This window comes from Meles meles, chromosome 17 (assembly GCF_922984935.1).
Source record: "Meles meles chromosome 17, mMelMel3.1 paternal haplotype, whole genome shotgun sequence".
In the NCBI taxonomy this organism is placed as follows: Eukaryota; Metazoa; Chordata; class Mammalia; order Carnivora; family Mustelidae; genus Meles; species Meles meles.
This window is the reverse complement of record NC_060082.1, coordinates 28,755,445-28,773,242: the sequence shown is the minus strand read 5'-3', so window position 1 is coordinate 28,773,242 and position 17,798 is coordinate 28,755,445. Positions and strand designations below refer to the sequence as shown.

The 17,798-nt window shown below is 47.3% G+C and overlaps 1 protein-coding gene across 1 annotated transcript in view; it reads left to right on the top strand.

The window, feature by feature from the left end:
• Window positions 1-10,394, top strand: part of IPO9 (importin 9) — a 54,079-nt gene extending 43,685 nt beyond the window's left edge. The window contains exons 15-24 of the mRNA XM_045983180.1: window positions 2,273-2,499; window positions 4,372-4,520; window positions 5,018-5,146; window positions 5,864-6,139; window positions 6,402-6,568; window positions 7,181-7,314; window positions 7,983-8,105; window positions 8,541-8,645; window positions 8,863-8,939; window positions 9,382-10,394. Of these exons, the coding sequence (XP_045839136.1) occupies window positions 2,273-2,499; window positions 4,372-4,520; window positions 5,018-5,146; window positions 5,864-6,139; window positions 6,402-6,568; window positions 7,181-7,314; window positions 7,983-8,105; window positions 8,541-8,645; window positions 8,863-8,939; window positions 9,382-9,492 (1,498 nt within the window). The 3' untranslated portion in view covers window positions 9,493-10,394. The remainder of the gene's footprint in view (window positions 1-2,272; window positions 2,500-4,371; window positions 4,521-5,017; window positions 5,147-5,863; window positions 6,140-6,401; window positions 6,569-7,180; window positions 7,315-7,982; window positions 8,106-8,540; window positions 8,646-8,862; window positions 8,940-9,381) is intronic.
• Window positions 10,395-17,798: the final 7,404 nt, after the last annotated feature.

Below are 17,798 nucleotides of genomic sequence, written 5' to 3'. Positions count from 1 at the left end.
AAAAATTAGGAAAAACCATTTATTGAGTACCTTCAGAATGCCTTGTTTCTGTACTAGATTCTTTTAACATAGAGAAACAGTGTTTTTGTTGACTTTTATTGCCATTCTGAAGATAAACAAAAGTACAGACTTAAACAGTATAATTATATTCCATTGGCTGTGGTAAGCAGCATTCAGTAAATATTGATTGAATAGGAGGTAAGTTAAAAACTATGTATAGAAAACTGTAAACCCTACAAGTAGTTTACAAATTTTAGTACACAATTTTCTGTTGTACACAGATACTGCACAAATTTATTATTCCATAGAATGGCTATACAAATTGATCTCATTTTAGGATGCAAAATACTCTAAAAAGTACAGAATTTGTATAACATGAAAGTTAAATATTCTCCTATTAATTAACACTTGTGCTAGAAAAGATGTTAAAAACTGTCTAACTATTGGGATGCTTGAATGGCTCAGTCAGTTAAGTATCTGCCTTCCGCTCAGATCATGATCCCAGAGTATGTATCTTTACATCAGGCTCCTTGCTCCCCGGGGAGCCTGCTTCTCCCTCTGCCTGCCACTCCCCCTCCCTGTGCTCTCTCTTTTGGACAAATAAACAAATATAATCTTTAAAACAAAACAAAACCCTGTAACTATTTCGGGGCACCTGGGTGGCTTAGTTGAGTATCTCTCTTCTTTTTGAAAGATTTTATTTATCTGACAGAGCACAAACAGGCAGAGGAAAGAGAAGGAGACGTTGCACCAAGCAGAGAGCCTGAAGTGGGGCTTAATTCCAGGACCCTGGGATCATGACCTGAGCAGAAGGCATGTGCTTAACTGATGAGCCCCTGAGGCACCCCGACTTAAAGATTTATTTATTTATTGGAGAGAAAAGGCACAAATGGGAGGGCCAGACAGAGAATCCAAAGCGATTGTGCGCAGAGCCCAGTGCAGGGCTCAATCTCATGCCCTTGAGATCACCAGCTAAGCTAAAATCAGGGAGTCAGACGCTCAACCAACTGAGCCACTCAGAGCCTTTCCCCAATCCTGTTTTTGTTTTGTTTGGGTTTTTTTAAAGATTTATTTAAGACTCTTGGGGCGCCTGGGTGGCTCAGAGGGTTAAGCCTCTGCCTTCAGCTCAGGTCATGGTCTCAGGGTCCTGGGATCGAGCCCCACATGGGGCTCTCTGCTCAGTGGGAAGTCTGCTTCCCTCTCTCTCTGCCTGCCTCTCTGCCTACTTGTGATCTCTCTCTCTGTGTCAAATAAATAAATAAAAGTCTTTAAAAAAAAAAAAAGTGACATCAGGGGCACCTCGGTGGCTCAGTGGGTTAAAGCCTCTGCCTTCAGCTCAGGTCATGATCCTAGGGTCCTGGGATCGAGCCCCACATCGGGCTCTCTGCTCAGCAGGGAGCCTGCTTCCTTCCCTCTCTCTCTCTCTGCCTGCCTTTCTGCCTCCTTGTGATCTCTGTCTGTCAAATAAATAAGTAAAATCTTTTAAAAATATATAAAATAAAATAAAAATTTTAAAAATGACATCAGACTCTTGGGGTGCCTGGGTGGCTCAGTGGGTTAAATAAAGCCTCTGCCTTCGGCTCAGGTCATGATCCCGATCGAGCCCCACATCGGGCTCTCTGCTCAGCAGGGAGCCTGCTTCCCCCTCTCTCTCACTGCCTGCCTCTCTGCCTACTTGTGATCTCTATCAAATAAATAAATAAAATATTTTTTAAAATAAATAAATAAAATGACATCAGACTCTTGATTTTGGCTCAGGTCATGATCTCAGGGTCATGAGATCGAGCCCCTCATTAGACTCTGTGCTCAGCAGGAAGTCTGCTTCTCCTTCTCCCTCTGCTCTTCCCCCCACACACTCTTTCAAGTAAACAAATTTTTAAAATCATAAAAATAAACTCTGTTAACTATTTGAAAAATAACAGGAATGTATATCAAAATCAAAAGGATGTGATTATAGCAGTAATCCAAGGAATTATAAAGCATTTAATTAACATCTTACTAATTTGAATATAATGATATGACAGAGTAGGAGAGGAATGAAAGTTTAAAACAGCAAAAAATCAAAGCAGAAATAAATTCACTTAGAGACGGCGGTGCTGATGTTCACAAAATATGCCCCAGAAAGATGTAAAAACTAACTCTGCAAGTAGCTTCATAAAGCTACACATACTAATGCTGCAATCTGTGATACCAACTAGAAAAACCAGGAATTAAAAGATCCACTTGTGAGTAATGCTTGCTTCTCTCTATCTCTTTCTCTCTCTCCCTGTAGTTATTGTGACCAACTAAAAGTCTCAGAGAGTACCCACGTGCTTCAGCCTTTCCTCCCCAGTATCCTGGATGGCTTAATTCACCTAGCAGCCCAGTTCAGCTCAGAGGTCCTCAACCTGGTGATGGAGACCCTGTGCATCGTCTGTACAGTAGACCCAGAGTTCACAGCAAGCATGGAAAGCAAAATCTGCCCCTTCACCATCGCCATTTTCCTGAAGTACAGTAACGGTATGCCCCCGGGACTGTGTGTGGATGAGGGACACCAAAGGAAAGGTGGTGGCTGGTGAATTTAAGTGAAACTTTTCCCTGGGTCTCATGGTCTTAAGCATCGTAAGCAAAGAAAGGCTTTCACTCAGCCAAGAGGAGAGCCCGTACTGGAGCTAGAGGAACACCAAAAAGTGTAGTACGTGTTCCTGTCACTCTCACCTGCAGTCAGAACTGGGGGAAAAGACAAGTAAAGGGTTGGCAGGCAAGAGGTACAGTTCAGAACTTGAACAATTAAGTGGGAAATCCAGTGACTACATCAAAATGTTCCTAAAAGAAGAGGCCTACAGCTATCACGTAGAAAATGAGATACTGAAGAAAGACCCATGCAAAGGGTTATGAACAGTGGAGGTCATCACATGGCTTTTGTAGTAGCAAAAATTTAGAAGTAATAAAAAAAATTAGTTACATTTATTATATCCGTAAAGTGAAATACCGTGCAGCCTCTAAACATCAAACTTGAAAGGAATAGTTAAAGCCGTGGGAAAGTGCTCACATTCTAAGAAGAGAATAGAAAGTTTTCCAAACTGCATAGAGTATATAACCCCAAGTTTTAGGCTTGTTTTAGACAAGAATTAATTTATAGATATGTACATAGAAAAAGTACCAGAAGAAAATACATCAGAGTGTTAAGGTAGGTCTCTCTAGGTGGTGGAATTCCAGCTGTTTTCTTTCCTTGAATACTTTCCTACATTTTAACTTTTTCAATAGGAAGTGTGCATTATTAACAGCACTTCAGTTGTGTAATGCTTCATTACCAGAAAAAAATATTGAGGATATTTGTTCTTATAGAGGGAGTGCCAATATTGAAACACAAGATATATAGAGGTAGGAGTTACATAATATGACATCATACTAAACGTTTTATTTGATTGGCTTTTTCACTTAAAATGTGTCCTCAAGGGACACCTGGGTGGCTCAGTCAGTAAGTATCTGCCTTTGGCTCAGGTCATAATCCCAGGTTCTAGGATCGAGTCCTGCAGCATTGGGGTTCTTGCTCAGCAGAGAGCTTGCTTCTCCCTCTGCCTTTCACTCCCCCTGCTTCTGCTCTTTCTCTGACAAAATAAATAAACAAAATCTTTAAAAAAAAAAAGTGTCCTGAAGAGGTTTCCATGTTGCACTCCTAGATACCTGTCATTCTCAGCCGTCATGTAATATTCCCTAAAATGGCTATAGCATAATCTGCCGGTTCTGTTAATGCACATCTAGAATGTTCGCAGTTTTTTCAAAGCAATGCTGCAGTGATACTTTCTTTTTTTTCTTGCTCGATACAGGAGGAAATGTATCTTAAATAGGTGAAGTAGGTCAAGCCAAAGTTTCATTTCTTCACAAGGCTCTGCCTTGTGAGGGTTTTGCCTTTTGCTTTGGAAGTTCTTTTTTCTCTCATGACTAACCCCTGGGAGATGTATATGATTCCTCTTCAACACAGGAGAGCCTGGCAATGAGTGTTTTGGCAACCTTTGAAAGTTTCATGGTCTTCTTAACAAAGTATCAGTGGGGATTTTTTTTTCCTTAAGCGTTTGGTTTCGTAATCCAGGTTTCACAAGAATGAAAGTCATTAAAGATTTGCCCCAGAAAAAGAGCCTGGTTTTGTTTTAGGAGTAGCTATTCCAGGCCTATTTCTGACTTAATGAAACCATGTATCCTCTGGCTCTTGGAGATCTAGCGTCTCCTATTTCAGGGTATTCAAACGGCCTCCCTAGGTCCCAGGTATATGACGTGTAAGCACAGCAGAAGTTGTTAACTTAGGTGAAGGCCAAGCAACAGGCATCATTAAGCCAGAAGCATATGCAGACCATTGGGCGGGGGGGATTCTGTGTGCCTTATCCACTTCAGATCCTGTCGTCGCCTCGCTGGCCCAGGATATCTTCAAGGAGCTGTCCCAGATTGAAGCCTGTCAGGGCCCGATGCAGATGAGGCTGATTCCCACTCTTGTGAGCATAATGCAGGCCCCAGCAGACAAGATCCCTGCAGGGCTGTGTGCGGTAAGTACTTACAGGGCACCGATGTGGGTGGAGATTTAAGAAAGAGCGGGCTCACGCTCTTCCCATGCCACCTGTGCATCCCACCTAGCTGACGGGAAGCCGGTGGCGTTAGAGATTCATACGGTGACTTTCCTGGGCTACTTTGCCCACAGGACAGTGGGGGGCTATCCTGATTCTTGAGGCTTTGGGGACGTGGCTCTTCTTGATCCCGAGTTGCCCTTGATGAATTGAACAGTGCTGTTATTAGACAGTGGACTGTCTGTCCACTCCACCGCCATACACCGCCCACCCCCATATCTAACAAGCAGCGAGCTAGCGGGAGGAGGCTGCGAGCACTCTCCACTAGCTAATTACTCCTTTCCTTCAGAAACTTTACTTGCGCTTTCTTTGGGTTGCTATGTCGTGTCCATGCAATAAGGTTCTTGGATGTTGGGTACCCTCGACCCCCACCCTAGGGGCGGTTCTGATTTTTTTTCTCCCCCTCTTCTCTCCTTCAGACGGCCATTGATATCCTGACCACAGTAGTACGGAATACAAAGCCTCCCCTTTCCCAGCTACTCATCTGCCAAGCTTTCCCTGCTGTGGCACAGTGCACCCTTCACACAGATGACAACGCCACCATGCAGGTATCAGAGCTGTGGTGACTAGAAGAGGGAAGGTAGCTCCCCGGCCATAGGCTTACAGTAGCCTGAGAAAGCTGACACCGTCTCCTGCTTTAGAGATACAGATCTCTCAAATCCACACTTAACCAAGGGACCCAGGAGGGTGTAGGCTGCAGAAGCCAAGCATTCTCTGCTTTGGAATCTGTTGTGATCTTAAAGAGCATGGATGCCAGACATCCTGCCCATCTGTATCTGGGTATTGCTACTGTGGATGAGATTACAGACATACAGACTTGAAGCTCTAAGAAAGTCTTACCTGACTTAGTAAAGTCAGCAAAGTAATAGGCCTTTGGAAATCTCTGGGCAGATAGTGGTTCATATGTTTGTTTGTCTTTATTCTCATAAAGACCTGTAGTGTCCATAATCACTGCTTACATCTTAAACATCTACCAGAGGTAGATCTTCATGGCTAAAACTTAGTTTACTTGGCCATGATCCCTTGTGATCAGAAATAAGATTTTTGAGATAGCTGATTCGGTAAAGCAAGGATTGTATATTGCATGGGTATATTTGTAACAGTAAATTCCTAACTCCAGCTGTATGTGCCCACCACAAACCCTGTAGGCTTATCACTTTTATGAGACATAGGCCTCTAAAGAAAACATTTGCCCATATAGACCGAGGGCCTCCTGATATCTGTTCCCCTGTTGCTAATCTCATTTGCCACCTTTGTCTCCCCAGAATGGTGGAGAGTGCTTGCGGGCTTACGTGTCAGTGACGCTGGAGCAGGTGGCCCAGTGGCACGATGAGCAGGGCCACAATGGGCTGTGGTATGTGATGCAAGTGGTGAGCCAGCTCCTGGACCCCCGTACCTCCGAGTTCACTGCAGCCTTTGTGGGTCGCCTCGTCTCCACCCTCATCTCCAAGGCAGGGCGGGAGCTGGGGGAGAACCTGGACCAGATTCTTCGTGCCATCCTCAGTAAGATGCAGCAGGCAGAAACGCTCAGTGTCATGCAGGTAAGAGGACAGTGGGGAGCAGGGCTTTGCCATCCTCCAGGTGGTAGAGATGGAAGTCGATATACAGGCCTTGGAGGTATTTTACTTTGTCTTACGATCCTTGCAGAGCAGTTAAGTAAAATCTGTCTATTCTGGCCCAAGAAATACTGACAAGGAACTCTCCATGTTCTTTATTTCTTGACTGGCCAACCCCATTCCCTCTCATCGCCAACTCCCTGAAATTGGTTTCCCTGAAGCAGATGTCCTTCTCATTACCTCCTAGTCTCTGATCATGGTGTTCGCTCATCTGGTGCACACTCAGCTGGAACCCCTCTTGGAGTTCCTGTGCAGCCTCCCAGGACCTACTGGCAAACCTGCCCTGGAGTTTGTAATGGCTGAGTGGACGAGCCGGCAGCATCTGTTCTATGGACAGTATGAGGGCAAAGTCAGGTAGGGCCCATATTTCTTCTGTGGGCATTCTGCCCTCTCCTTGCATTTCTTCTTTCCCTGACTTGCTTCACTGATTTTTGTTCAACATGTGCAACTGCCCCCTTGTATTCCTTTTTCCCTCTGTTTCTTTATTGTTAGTCGGTGTCTTTGAATAGCTGCCATCTTGAAATTTCCAAAACACAGTCGACACAAGCACACCGCATTTCCCCTCTCTGCTGGCCAGAGTCCTCCACTGCCACAGACTTCCCCTAGCCAAGTACGGCTATGGCTTATTCTCCTTTAGAAACCCAAGCCTTCTAACCCTGGCTTGCTAACTTCCTGTCCTAGACTTGCCTCCCACTGGTTCCCATCACCCCATCGCACTTTTCAGTGTGGCCAGCTATTGTGATCCTTGCCCACCTTAGCTTTGTTCAAGAAGTTCAAAAGTTCTCATTAGCCCATCCTCATGAACACTAAATCCCGTTTTTAGCTAAGTTCTCTCATCTCTCCTAATTAGTTATGAACAGAATTTTCACCAACCCAGAGAAGAGTCTTAGAACATAATTTCTTATCTCCTTGGAGTGAACTGTAGATGGGTTGCTGATTGACCCTTTTTTGGCTCTTCCTTGCTAGCTCTGTGGCACTGTGTAAACTGCTCCAGCATGGCATCAATGCAGATGACAAACGGCTACAGGATATCCGCGTGAAGGGAGAGGAGATCTACAGCATGGATGAGGGCATCCGCACCCGCTCTAAGTCAGCCAAAAGTGGGTGATGCTGCTGCCCCTCCAGTCTCCTCTCTAGGGGCTAAGTGGGGTGGAAGGCAGGGATGTACTATGATCTAGATTTTTAAAATACAGCTGTTAGTGATGGCTTTGATAAAAAGAAACAGAATGCTATAGGTAAACAACAGATCAGAACATATGGTTCCTTCTTATTGCTGAAAATTGACAAAAACAATCTCAGGGACCCCAACTTCCAGCTTCGTTCGGGGCTCTGATATGCATTTGAGCATGTCTTTGTTGCCAGATTGCTTTTGTCCTATGACGTCAGTGATTTGTAGGCAGCGAGTGCAAAGCTGCCCTCTTCAGCCGTAGGTTTATAATCACCTATGCTGTTTCTCAGACTGCAAGTCATGGGGACTGGAGTAATGTGCTCTGTACAGTTACTTGGTGTCCGAACCTTATTACCAGCCAAAACCTATCTCCTAATTCCTGAACTCTTACCTGTCCTAACTTCTGAACTCTGAGAACACCAAGCAGAATGAAGTTCTTTAACTTTAAATCCTTCTGTGGCAAGTGGATATGGTCTGGGATGGTAGAAAGCCTGAGGGTTGGTGAACTGTGTCTGCTGAGCAATGCCGCAGGAGGGTGGGGAGCACCGCCAGAAGGGAGCCCACGGACAGTCTGTTAAAAGCCTTGCCTTTCCTTTCCAGACCCTGAGCGCTGGACAAACATTCCTTTACTGGTCAAGATCCTGAAGCTGATCATCAATGAGCTCTCCAACGTCATGGAGGCTAACGCTGCGCGCCAGGCCACTCCTGCAGAGTGGGGTCAAGGTGCACCAGGCTCTTACTCTCAGCAGACTTTCAGCCTGGCAGATCAAGTTACAAATGTTCAAATTATCAGTTAGGCTTATTGAATCACTGGGGGTTTTTTAATGTTTAGTACATGCCCATCATGTGGCTAGCTAGCGTTGCTACACACGTGTCGAGCTGCTCCTGAGGTCCGCCTTGTGAAATCTCTGCAGAGGCTGGGGTGGGAGGCAGCCAGGAGGCAAGCTGCTTTCCCCTTTCTGTTCGGTTTTTCTCAGGAGTTTCTCAACCTTTTCTCTACCCACCAGAACACCCTCGGTTCTTCCATTTAAACATTTTGGGAGGGCTTGGCCACAGGCCACATTGCAGAAACCCTTGGGACCCTTCTGTTCTGGCCTGTTTGCATTTGGGAAGGGAAAATGTGTGAGCATGCTCCAGCTGCTTTTCATCTCCAAGTAGATGACTCCAATGATATGTGGGAGGACCAGGAGGAGGATGAAGAGGAGGAAGAGGATGGTTTAGCTGGCCAACTCTTATCTGACATTCTCGCTACAAGCAAATATGGTAAGCAGTTTGAGAAGAGGACAGGACAGCCATGCTAAATACCTTTTCTGTGCACTGGCACCAAGAACGGGGTGCCAGAGGGGAGAGGTGGGCCCACAAGGGACGTTCTTTGGGCTTCTTTAGCCCTTCTGCCCCTGCTGTGTGGTGATGCCTCCCTGCTTGGGGTGCAGGAGGGGCCTTGGCCCTGACCCCTCTCTATGTTGGCTGTGTCTAACAGAGGAGGATTACTACGAGGATGACGAGGAAGATGACCCTGATGCCCTGAAGGATCCTCTTTATCAGATTGATCTGCAGGTGAGCATTTCCAGGGACCGATGTCTTGCAAGTGACAATGTCGCAAGCCTCGGAAACAGAAATATGCCTTCAAACCCATTCATAGTTCATTCTGGGAGCTTCAGGGCAGAGAGTTCCTATCTTGCTGAGTACCCAAGGGCTCTGGGTGGGCTGGAAGTACCTTAGCATTATACCTGCCACTGTGGCGGTCCAATTTCTTGCAACCCGGCTATCTTGTGAAAGTCCTTGGGTGAAATATGAGACCTGTTGGGAAAATTTCATTTCCTTATGGAATTTAGTTTCTGGATTAAGCCTGCACCAGATCCAAGAATATAGAAAGCCACCCTTCAGCATGGTGGCATTTGTCAAAAAGCCAGTGCTTCCTATCCCACTTGGGGTTCTTGCCCTGCCACAGATGGTGAGCCTGGAAACCCTCAGTCATGCTCCTCTCTCTTCCCTCCAGGCGTATCTCACAGACTTCCTCTGCCAGTTCGCTCAGCAGCCCTGCTACATAATGTTCTCAGGCCACCTTAATGACAACGAGAGGCGGGTTCTGCAGACCATTGGCATCTAAAAAACGGAGACTTTCTACATCTTCTCCTCCTGGCCCAGCCACAAACCATTTTGCAGCCCTTAACTGGCCTCGAGATGTACTTTCTTTTCAACCTAGAGTGGCCTCCTGACTCTTGGCCCTTGGCCTTTGCAGAGTGACACTGACAGTTCAGACCAAGCTCCCCAGTGCTGTCGCTTCGGACTACTGGAAAAAAGGACACTTCTCAGACCCCCTGAAGAGACTCCATCTCTAGAAACCTTTCTCCCCATGTGCCCTCACCTCTGTTCCTAGAGCCCTCTGCTGGCCACTCCAGAAACATATTGCCCAGAAGGATTATGTGTTCATGGATTATTTTGCCCCACCTCAGGAGCACAGGAAGTCATGACCATTTATATTCTAAAACAGAACTTGTTTACTTTCATAGGACATCTGATGTGTTCAGATAGGAGTACCCTTGAGAGATGATCCTGCTTTCCGCCCTCCACCACAGATGCTCTGGGTTCTCCATAGGAACGAGAGGGAGCGACTACATTCTGAGCCCTCTTCAGTGACCTCTCCTTGTCTCCCTCCTACAACACTAAGGCTCCCCTCTCAGAGGAAGTCATCTTGTTTTTGCCTCATTGCATGACACAACCCCTCCCCCCAACCTGTCCCTGTGTATACTTGCACACACACAAAATAAGCCAGACAGATGGCACGTTGGTTTTCCTTTTTTAGAAAAAAAAAAAAAAAATGAGAAAAACATTTTTTAAAAGTCCTCCTGACCCAACCATATTTAATATTCCTCTCCCACACATTACCACACAGTCTGATGTTCAAAGGTTACCCCCTCTCCCTCAGGAATCTCTAAAGTGGATAAGTTGTAGCCCTCAAATTTGCAATGTGTATTTTTCTAGGAGAGTAAAGTAATCTTTACAAATGAATTTAGTCCGCATGGTATAAGGTGTCCCAGCATATCTGCTGTCCCTTTTAGTAGGAAAATAAAAATTAGGGGAAAAGGAATAGGCAGAGCCATGTAGACACCATAGTGTGTTTTAGCTAACCTGGCTCAAAATGATTAGTATCATCCAATCAAATATTTTTTTAATTTTGCCACTTTTTTTTTTATTTATTTGACGGAGAGAGACACAGCGCGAGAGAGAGCACAACCAGGGGGAGTGGGAGAGGGAGAAGCAGGCTTCCCATGGAGCAGGAGATCGATCCCAGGACCCTGGGATCATGAGCTAAGCTGAAGGCAGACGCTTAATGACTGAGCCATCCAAGTGCCCCCAATCTAGTATTTTTAAGGGCAGTCCCTTGGTTCAAAAAGTGAGTGAGGATAATCAATCAAGGGGAAGGAGGCAAAGCCCAGCATTTCCTTTTTTGATAGTACCTATGCCTGGTGCCCGAGTTTTAGCAGCTATAGAAGATTCTTTAGGTTGCCGGTTTTGCAGATAAGAAATAGAATATAAAGTGAATTTAAGTCTGTTCTTGAGGAGAGGGCCCCAGTTGTGGGGCATTTACTATACAGGACTGTAATGGAAGCTGAGGATTTTGTAGCCAATAGTGATTTCACACCACTAGGTGTCCCTGGTGTATAATTCCCACGTCTGACTGAGCTGGGGAAAGTGTTAAGGTTACTGTCTGAAAAGTCCGAGGGTGTGTGCAGCGCATGGTCTGCTGCCAGGCAGATTCTGAAATGAGTAACTGCCCCTGCTGTTTCTCCCCCTTGAGTTGGGAGTGTCGCTCATACTGGGGAGATGATAGAAGGTCTGGCCAATTGTTGCTCAGGAAAACCACAGTCAGTCTTAGAAACTCACTCCATAATTGATCTCAAGGCAGTGCCAGTTGGTTTCAGTGCTGAAGGTTTCACAAGGCCAAATCAACTCATGATTGTGGCACAAAAGACTGGTCTTGTGCCATTGGCATTGAATTGTGGAGTTTGGGAAGACTTGGGGCTCCCACACATAGAATGATATGGGCCCCTTCTAGGTCTGCTGATTAGGGAAGAAAAAAAAAAAGTCTGTATCTAGTGCCAAAAATGGTCTCTTGACAGAGATCCTCTTGCTGATTTTGGGGGAGGACTGGAAAACTTGAGTCTTAAAGGAAAGCATCTTTGTATCATCTGGGGGGGCACCCATGCCCAACAGACATACCGTGTGGATGAGAGCAGAGGGCCTTGCACTGGTGTGCTGGCACCTCCTGTGCTCCCACAGCATTTCCACATCATCCCACTTAACCTTTACAGCAGGTACACGGATATTATTCCCATTCTATCGACGAGGAAGAGTTAGGGACGACACCCAGCATCAGCATGGAGAAAAATGATCTGCTGGAGTCCAGTAGTACCGACAGAAAGGAACTCCAGCTCCTACTACCTCTTCTTTTTTTTTTTTTTTTTTTTTTTTTAAGATTTTATTTATTTATTTGTCAGAGAGAGAAAGATCACAAGTAGGCAGAGAGGCAGGCAGAGGCAGAGGGAGAAGCAGGCCCCCTGCCGAGCAAGGAGCCCGATATGGGACTCGATCCCAGGACGCTAGGATCATGACCTGAGCTGAAGGCAGCCGCTTGACCAACTGAGCCAGCTACCTTGGGTCTGAAAAGATTAGGGCCAACTAGTTGGAAGGAGTCGAAGCTCAAGATAAGATAAACAAGGGACTGAGAGAGCGCTGGGCTGCTTTAACCAGGTCTCCAGAGCCTGGTGAGTAACAGCTAGGACACCAAGGGCTTTCCCAGCAGTGTGCTGGGCTTTTAGTGGAAAGAACTGAAGGGAAAATAGAAGAAATAACCAGAAGATGGAGGAGGTGGAAGTCCAGGAACGGAAGGAAGCTGATTCTAAGTCCCTTCCCGATCTGTGACACCGATCAGGGAATACAGACAGATGACGCAAGCTGATAAATAAGAATGTTGTTAACCACTGGGGTTTAATAGATGTTCATTATGAATTCAGAGCAAGGGATGCCAAACTAGACTCAATCTGATTTCATTAACAGATAAAATCTGGACACGGTAAAATCAAAGCATTAGGGAATGGGGAAGTTGGTTACTGGCCTCCAACTCTCAGACAACAAACCGGCTTATTGTGGAATGGTTTATGCTGTGCCCCAGGATTCTGTCCTTGTCCCCTTACTTGATATTAATGACAGATGAAGGGGCTTTTTAGTGCCTTATGCATTCCAAAAGAGGATATGAAGGCCTCTTACAAAACAGTACTAGATAGGAGAGGGGCTGATCAGATTTTTTTTTAGATAAGGGAGGGGTTAGACAGAATCCCAAGCAGGTTGTGGGGATGAGAGGGCTTCATCTCTCAACCCTGGGGTCAGAACCTGAGCAGAAATCAAGAGTCGAATGTTTAACCAACTGGGCCAGGGCTGATCAGAATTTTAGACAAGAGGAACCCCTGGGGGCACCTGGGTGGCTCAGTGGATTAAGCCGCTGCCTTCGGCTCAGGTCATGATCTCAGGGTCCTGGGATCGAGCCCCGCATCGGGCTCTCTGCTCCGCAGGGAGCCTGCTTCCTCCTCTCTCTCTGCCTGCCTCTCTGCCTGCTTGTGATCTCTCTCTCTGTCAATTAAATAAATAAAATCTTAAAAAAAAAAAAAAGAGGAACCCCTGGGAAGGATGACAGTTTAGGATTCAAACAAATACCTCTATAAGCTTTAAAATAGGCAGAATTTAAAGGTAAGTTTGTTTTTCAAAACTGATGAGTATGAAGAGAGTTAAGGATTACAGAGCACTGTGCTCTTGTTAGCAATTCTGTGTGCCGGTAATAAGTGTTTATGATGTCAGGAACTGTTAACATGTCCTCACTAAACTCCCGTATTGTCCTGGCTGGGGTAGCAGACACAGATTGTGTAAGATCGTTTCAGTCCTCTGTGTCTGTCAGCAATCCTAGAGAGCTCTGTTCCATTATGGTGCTCAAACAGGAGGCTCCCCGACAGACGGCGAGCCCATCTGCAAGAGGAAAACCAAGCACCGGAGGACCAAATCTGTGTTGGGGGGAAGAAGCTTGAAGGAGCCTCATGAGAAGACTTGGGGAAAACAGGACACCGCTTTGGAAAATGAAAGGGCTGTCCAGTGAAAGACTATACTTCTCACCCCAGCCAGGCAGAGATATGACCAATAAGCAGATGATAAACTCAAAGCCAGTTTCTGACCACTATGTGTTCATTCTGCTCAGCAAATACTAAACTTTTTTTTCCATGCAAGGCCAGGGCTAGACGCTGGAGAGGCTTGGCGCCTTCCCTCAAGAAGCGAGTCCAGTAGGAGGTCAGAAATAATGCAACAGATGTGGGCAGTACTGAGAGAAGTACTGGGGTCAGTTAATGGTAACTGGGAGAAGAAGGCATGCAGGGTTACATGGGGAAGGTGACCCTTAAACTGAGCACTTGCAAGGTGGCTCCAACTGCTCAGGGTTCAGAAGCACCAAATGCCAGTGTCCGTTCCAAAGTGTTACTTGCATTATCTCATGTAGACCATCTAGTGATTACAAAGTGCATGCTTTTTTGTTCACCCTATCTACAGACTGATGAAACTGAGGCACGGAGTCATTAAATGTTAACCTGCCAAAAGTCACACAGCAAGGCTTGTGATTCTGACCCAAGTAGGTTTAGCACTTTTTTTTTTTAAAGATTTTATTTATTTGACAGAGAGAGATCACAAGTAGAGAGGCAGGCAGAGAGAGAGAGAGAGGGAAGCAGGCTCCCCGCTGAGCAGAGAGCCCGATGCGGGACTCGATCCCAGGACCCTGAGATCATGACCTGAGCCGAAGGCAGCGGCTTAACCCACTGAGCCACCCAGGCGCCCCGGTTTAGCACTTTTTGACAGTTTTCTGTCATCTCCCCCGTGCATTTGCCAGGCAGACGAGGGTGGGGTAGGACACCCCAGAGAAAAGAATCTTTAAGACCCTCACAGAATACGACTGCATTTTCACAGCTTATACATGGGCTTAAAGTTTTTAAAGCTTAAAGTATTGGAATTTATGGTTTATAGGGCTCTTGGCCAGAAATCAGCTGGGGGATGAGTAGGGGCCGGACAAGGAGGGATCCTATAGGCCTTGCCCTCTTCCAGGAATGGGTGACCACTCACGAATTTTAGGCAGGGATGTGGCAGGATCAGGTTTGCATTTTGGAAAGCATTCTGACATCTGTCTAAACTTGACCAGAAGGGGAGACCGGAGGCAGGAGTGCAGGTGAGAGACCTGAGTGCAGGAGGAGATGGAGTGGAAGAGGTCAGGCAGTGAAAGGTTGACAAGGGAGAGTCCATGGGCCTTGATGGCGGGTAGAGAAAGGTCTTCCAAAAGCGACAGCTGATGGGGGCCAGATTCAGGTAGCAAAGCGGCCAGCCTAAAGTGACTGTTAATAAAATTCTACCATTTGTGAATGATTTCTCTTTCTCTGCCAGACTGGTACAGGTTCACCAGCTAGCTAAGAAGAACCCTCACACTCCTTTTGTTTGTGTTGGGGATGTTTTGTTTGGAGGCTTATTCTGTCAAGTTTCGTTTTTTGAGTAGGTGAGAAATGAGTGACATGACTGTTGTTTTCCTAAAATTGCAAATTACACCGGACCCTTCAGACCTGTATGGTACCCATGACTTAATGGCAGTGTGCTGCAGGAAGAGAACAGGAGGGACGCAGGCCTGACCGGAAGGCCTAGGAAGTCTCTCGTGGCTCGAGTGGCTCCAACGCGGCATGCTTGCCTAGCCGGAAGGTGAGGAGGAAGCTGCGGCCAGTGACATCCCCTCTGATCCGTGGTTTCCCTATTTGTAAAATGGAGAACTAATACCTCCCTCAGGGTTGTAGTTAGAATTCAAGATGACTTCACTGAAGCACTTCAAATGGGAGAGAGTGCTCCTCTCTGGGCTCCCCCCGCCCTCCAGAAGCTGGGAGCTATGTTTGGCTCTGTCTCCCTGACTCACTGGATTAGAATGACTCAGTTCAGTTTCACAGATGCTGCTGCTAAATTAGGGTCTCAGTGCGCCTTCGGGAGGCCAGCTCCGTGAGGAAGAACCGCAGCGCTGCCATCCTGCCTGGGAACAGGATAGAAACAGGTGGTGGCTGCAGCCCCTACCTTCCACCTGCTAAGCGGCTTTTCTGTGAGGAGCTGCATGATACCATGTTATCCATGCATTGGCTTGCTTTCGCTGGGTTTTTTCCCCTCTGCTTATTCCAAGAACAGAGCCCAGTTTTTTGCATTTCCTTGCCTTAGTTGCTTTTGCAGAGTGGAAAGCAGAGCTGCTTGAGGACAGCCATGCTTCTGGAGCCTCTGTAGCAGCTTCAGTGCACAGGGTCACCGAGGAAGAAGCGGGGAGAAAGAAAGGGGAGGGGTCCCAGGAGACAAGAAGGAGTAGCAGTCCGTGGGGCCTGAATGGTAGAGACCCTGCCCGGATCCTGGCAGAGCACTTGGGGACGGGAGGACTTCTAAGAAAGAGGCTGCACGGAGTCCCTGGGGAGGTAGGCTGCTGGGCACCAGGGCTCCAGGGAATGGTGTCTGTGCCTGTCCCCAGGCCAGGACTGCCGTACTTGCCCACCCCTGGATGGCAGAGGACAAGGCCTGCATAGCATAGCTGCCTCAGCACTTTGCATTGTGTGAGATCCCAGGACCTTTTCGTGATCCCAGAAAGGGGACTGATACTTCCCCACCACCGGTCAGTGTAGAGACTTGGTCTGATCTAACTGGAGGGAAAGAAAAGCGATGTGGTGTTTCTCTTACACCTGGCCTTGTGATTGCGGATCAACAACTGATCTCCCATCCCTCACTGGCTTGGCTCCCTTGCCTCATCCCTGACTCACAGAGCGTCCCTAGCAAGAGCACAGAAATATATGTGGAGGCAAGAGGGTTGGGCTCCTGCCCAAACCCTCCTAGTGACCTGTTATATGACCCTGAGTAAATTCTTTTTCCATTGAACAGGGAGAGACAATGGGCCAGAGGGCCTCTGCCAGCTGACTTGAGGATTCTAGTGGGTTTGACTGAACCATAGCCCATTATAAACAAGGAAGCCCAGCCCAGAGGGTTTAGGTGGCTTGTCCAAGTTTGCAGAGCAAGTAAGAGACAGGGCAGGACCCACGCTCTGGTTAGGGGTTCAGAGCGTGAATTCTGGAGGCAGACTGCTTAGGTTCGGATCTTGGCTCTGCCAGCCACCAGCTGGGTGACTTTGGGCAAGCTACTTAAATTATCTGTACCTTCATTTCCTCATCCACAGAACAGGTGTAATATTAGTATCTGCATTAGGGACTCATTCTGAGGATTAAACTCAACACAGTACTAAGCACTGTGGAAGGCTGCCTCATAGTGAGTAGTCATGGCAGCCATTGGTCCAATTCCAAGCCCAAAGCAACTCTTAACTACCCAAACTTGTCCTTGTAGAGCCTGTCACACCAGCAAAGGCCCTGTGCCTCTGTCGATCTGAGAGTTCCCCTCTGTGCCACTGATTAACAGGACTAGGCTGAAAACAGAGACCCAGGGTGGAAAGGACCACCTGAGGCCCACGTCCCCAAATCCTTCCCAGGAGAGGGAGTGGGGATAAAGGAGAGAGCTGTAAACAGAACCGTCTTCCTTCCTTATCCTCAGATCCCAAAATAACACTTGTCTGCCCCCACCCTGCCCAGCTGGCAGAGGTGCCGTCTGAGTAAGGTGCCATTTAAAGATAACCTGGCCCTCCCCGTCTGCCCCACTGGTTGGGCTGGGCGCCTCAGGCCAGGCACTGGCTGCCTGGGACTGCTGCTGCTCCCACAGCCCCCAGGGCAGGCTGTTCACAGCTGCCACCCAAATGAGCCCAGCTAACCCCTCCTTTCCTGAGGCCCAGGCTGTAGAAGTTCTGCCCAGGCTGCCCTGGGCCTCTGCAAAGAAGCAGAAGCCTGGTATTCTGGGAGCAGGTAACCCTGCAAAGGCATTGTTAAATAGTGCTCCTTCCTACCAGGAGCTGGCCTGCAGCGAGGCTGATCCCCACTGTCCTTCGCCCACCCCTCCCACCAAGAGGACAAACTTGAGAGTCACAGTTTTCCATTCGCACTGAGAGAGAATAAAGCTAGACACCAGGGAAGACCTTAAGTTGCAAGAGAGATGTTTGTTTATTTGGGGACAGTGAGAGCCAGGAGATCTGGTTCCTTCAGTGCCCAGCTAAGCCAGGAGAACTTGGCCAAGTTTCTGGGGCTTTCCTGGGTCTTGCTCTCTCTAGGCCTGGGTTGCAAGGAAGAACCAGTGTGTCTTCTCGGGAAGAAAGGAACGCGTAATCACCTCTCTGCAGGAGGTGACTGGACAGTTGGGAGACTGGAGAAAGCACGGGACTAACCTGGAGGCAAGTAGGTGAGAGGAAGGGAGCTTCCCTTATCTCACAATGGCCCAGAATGC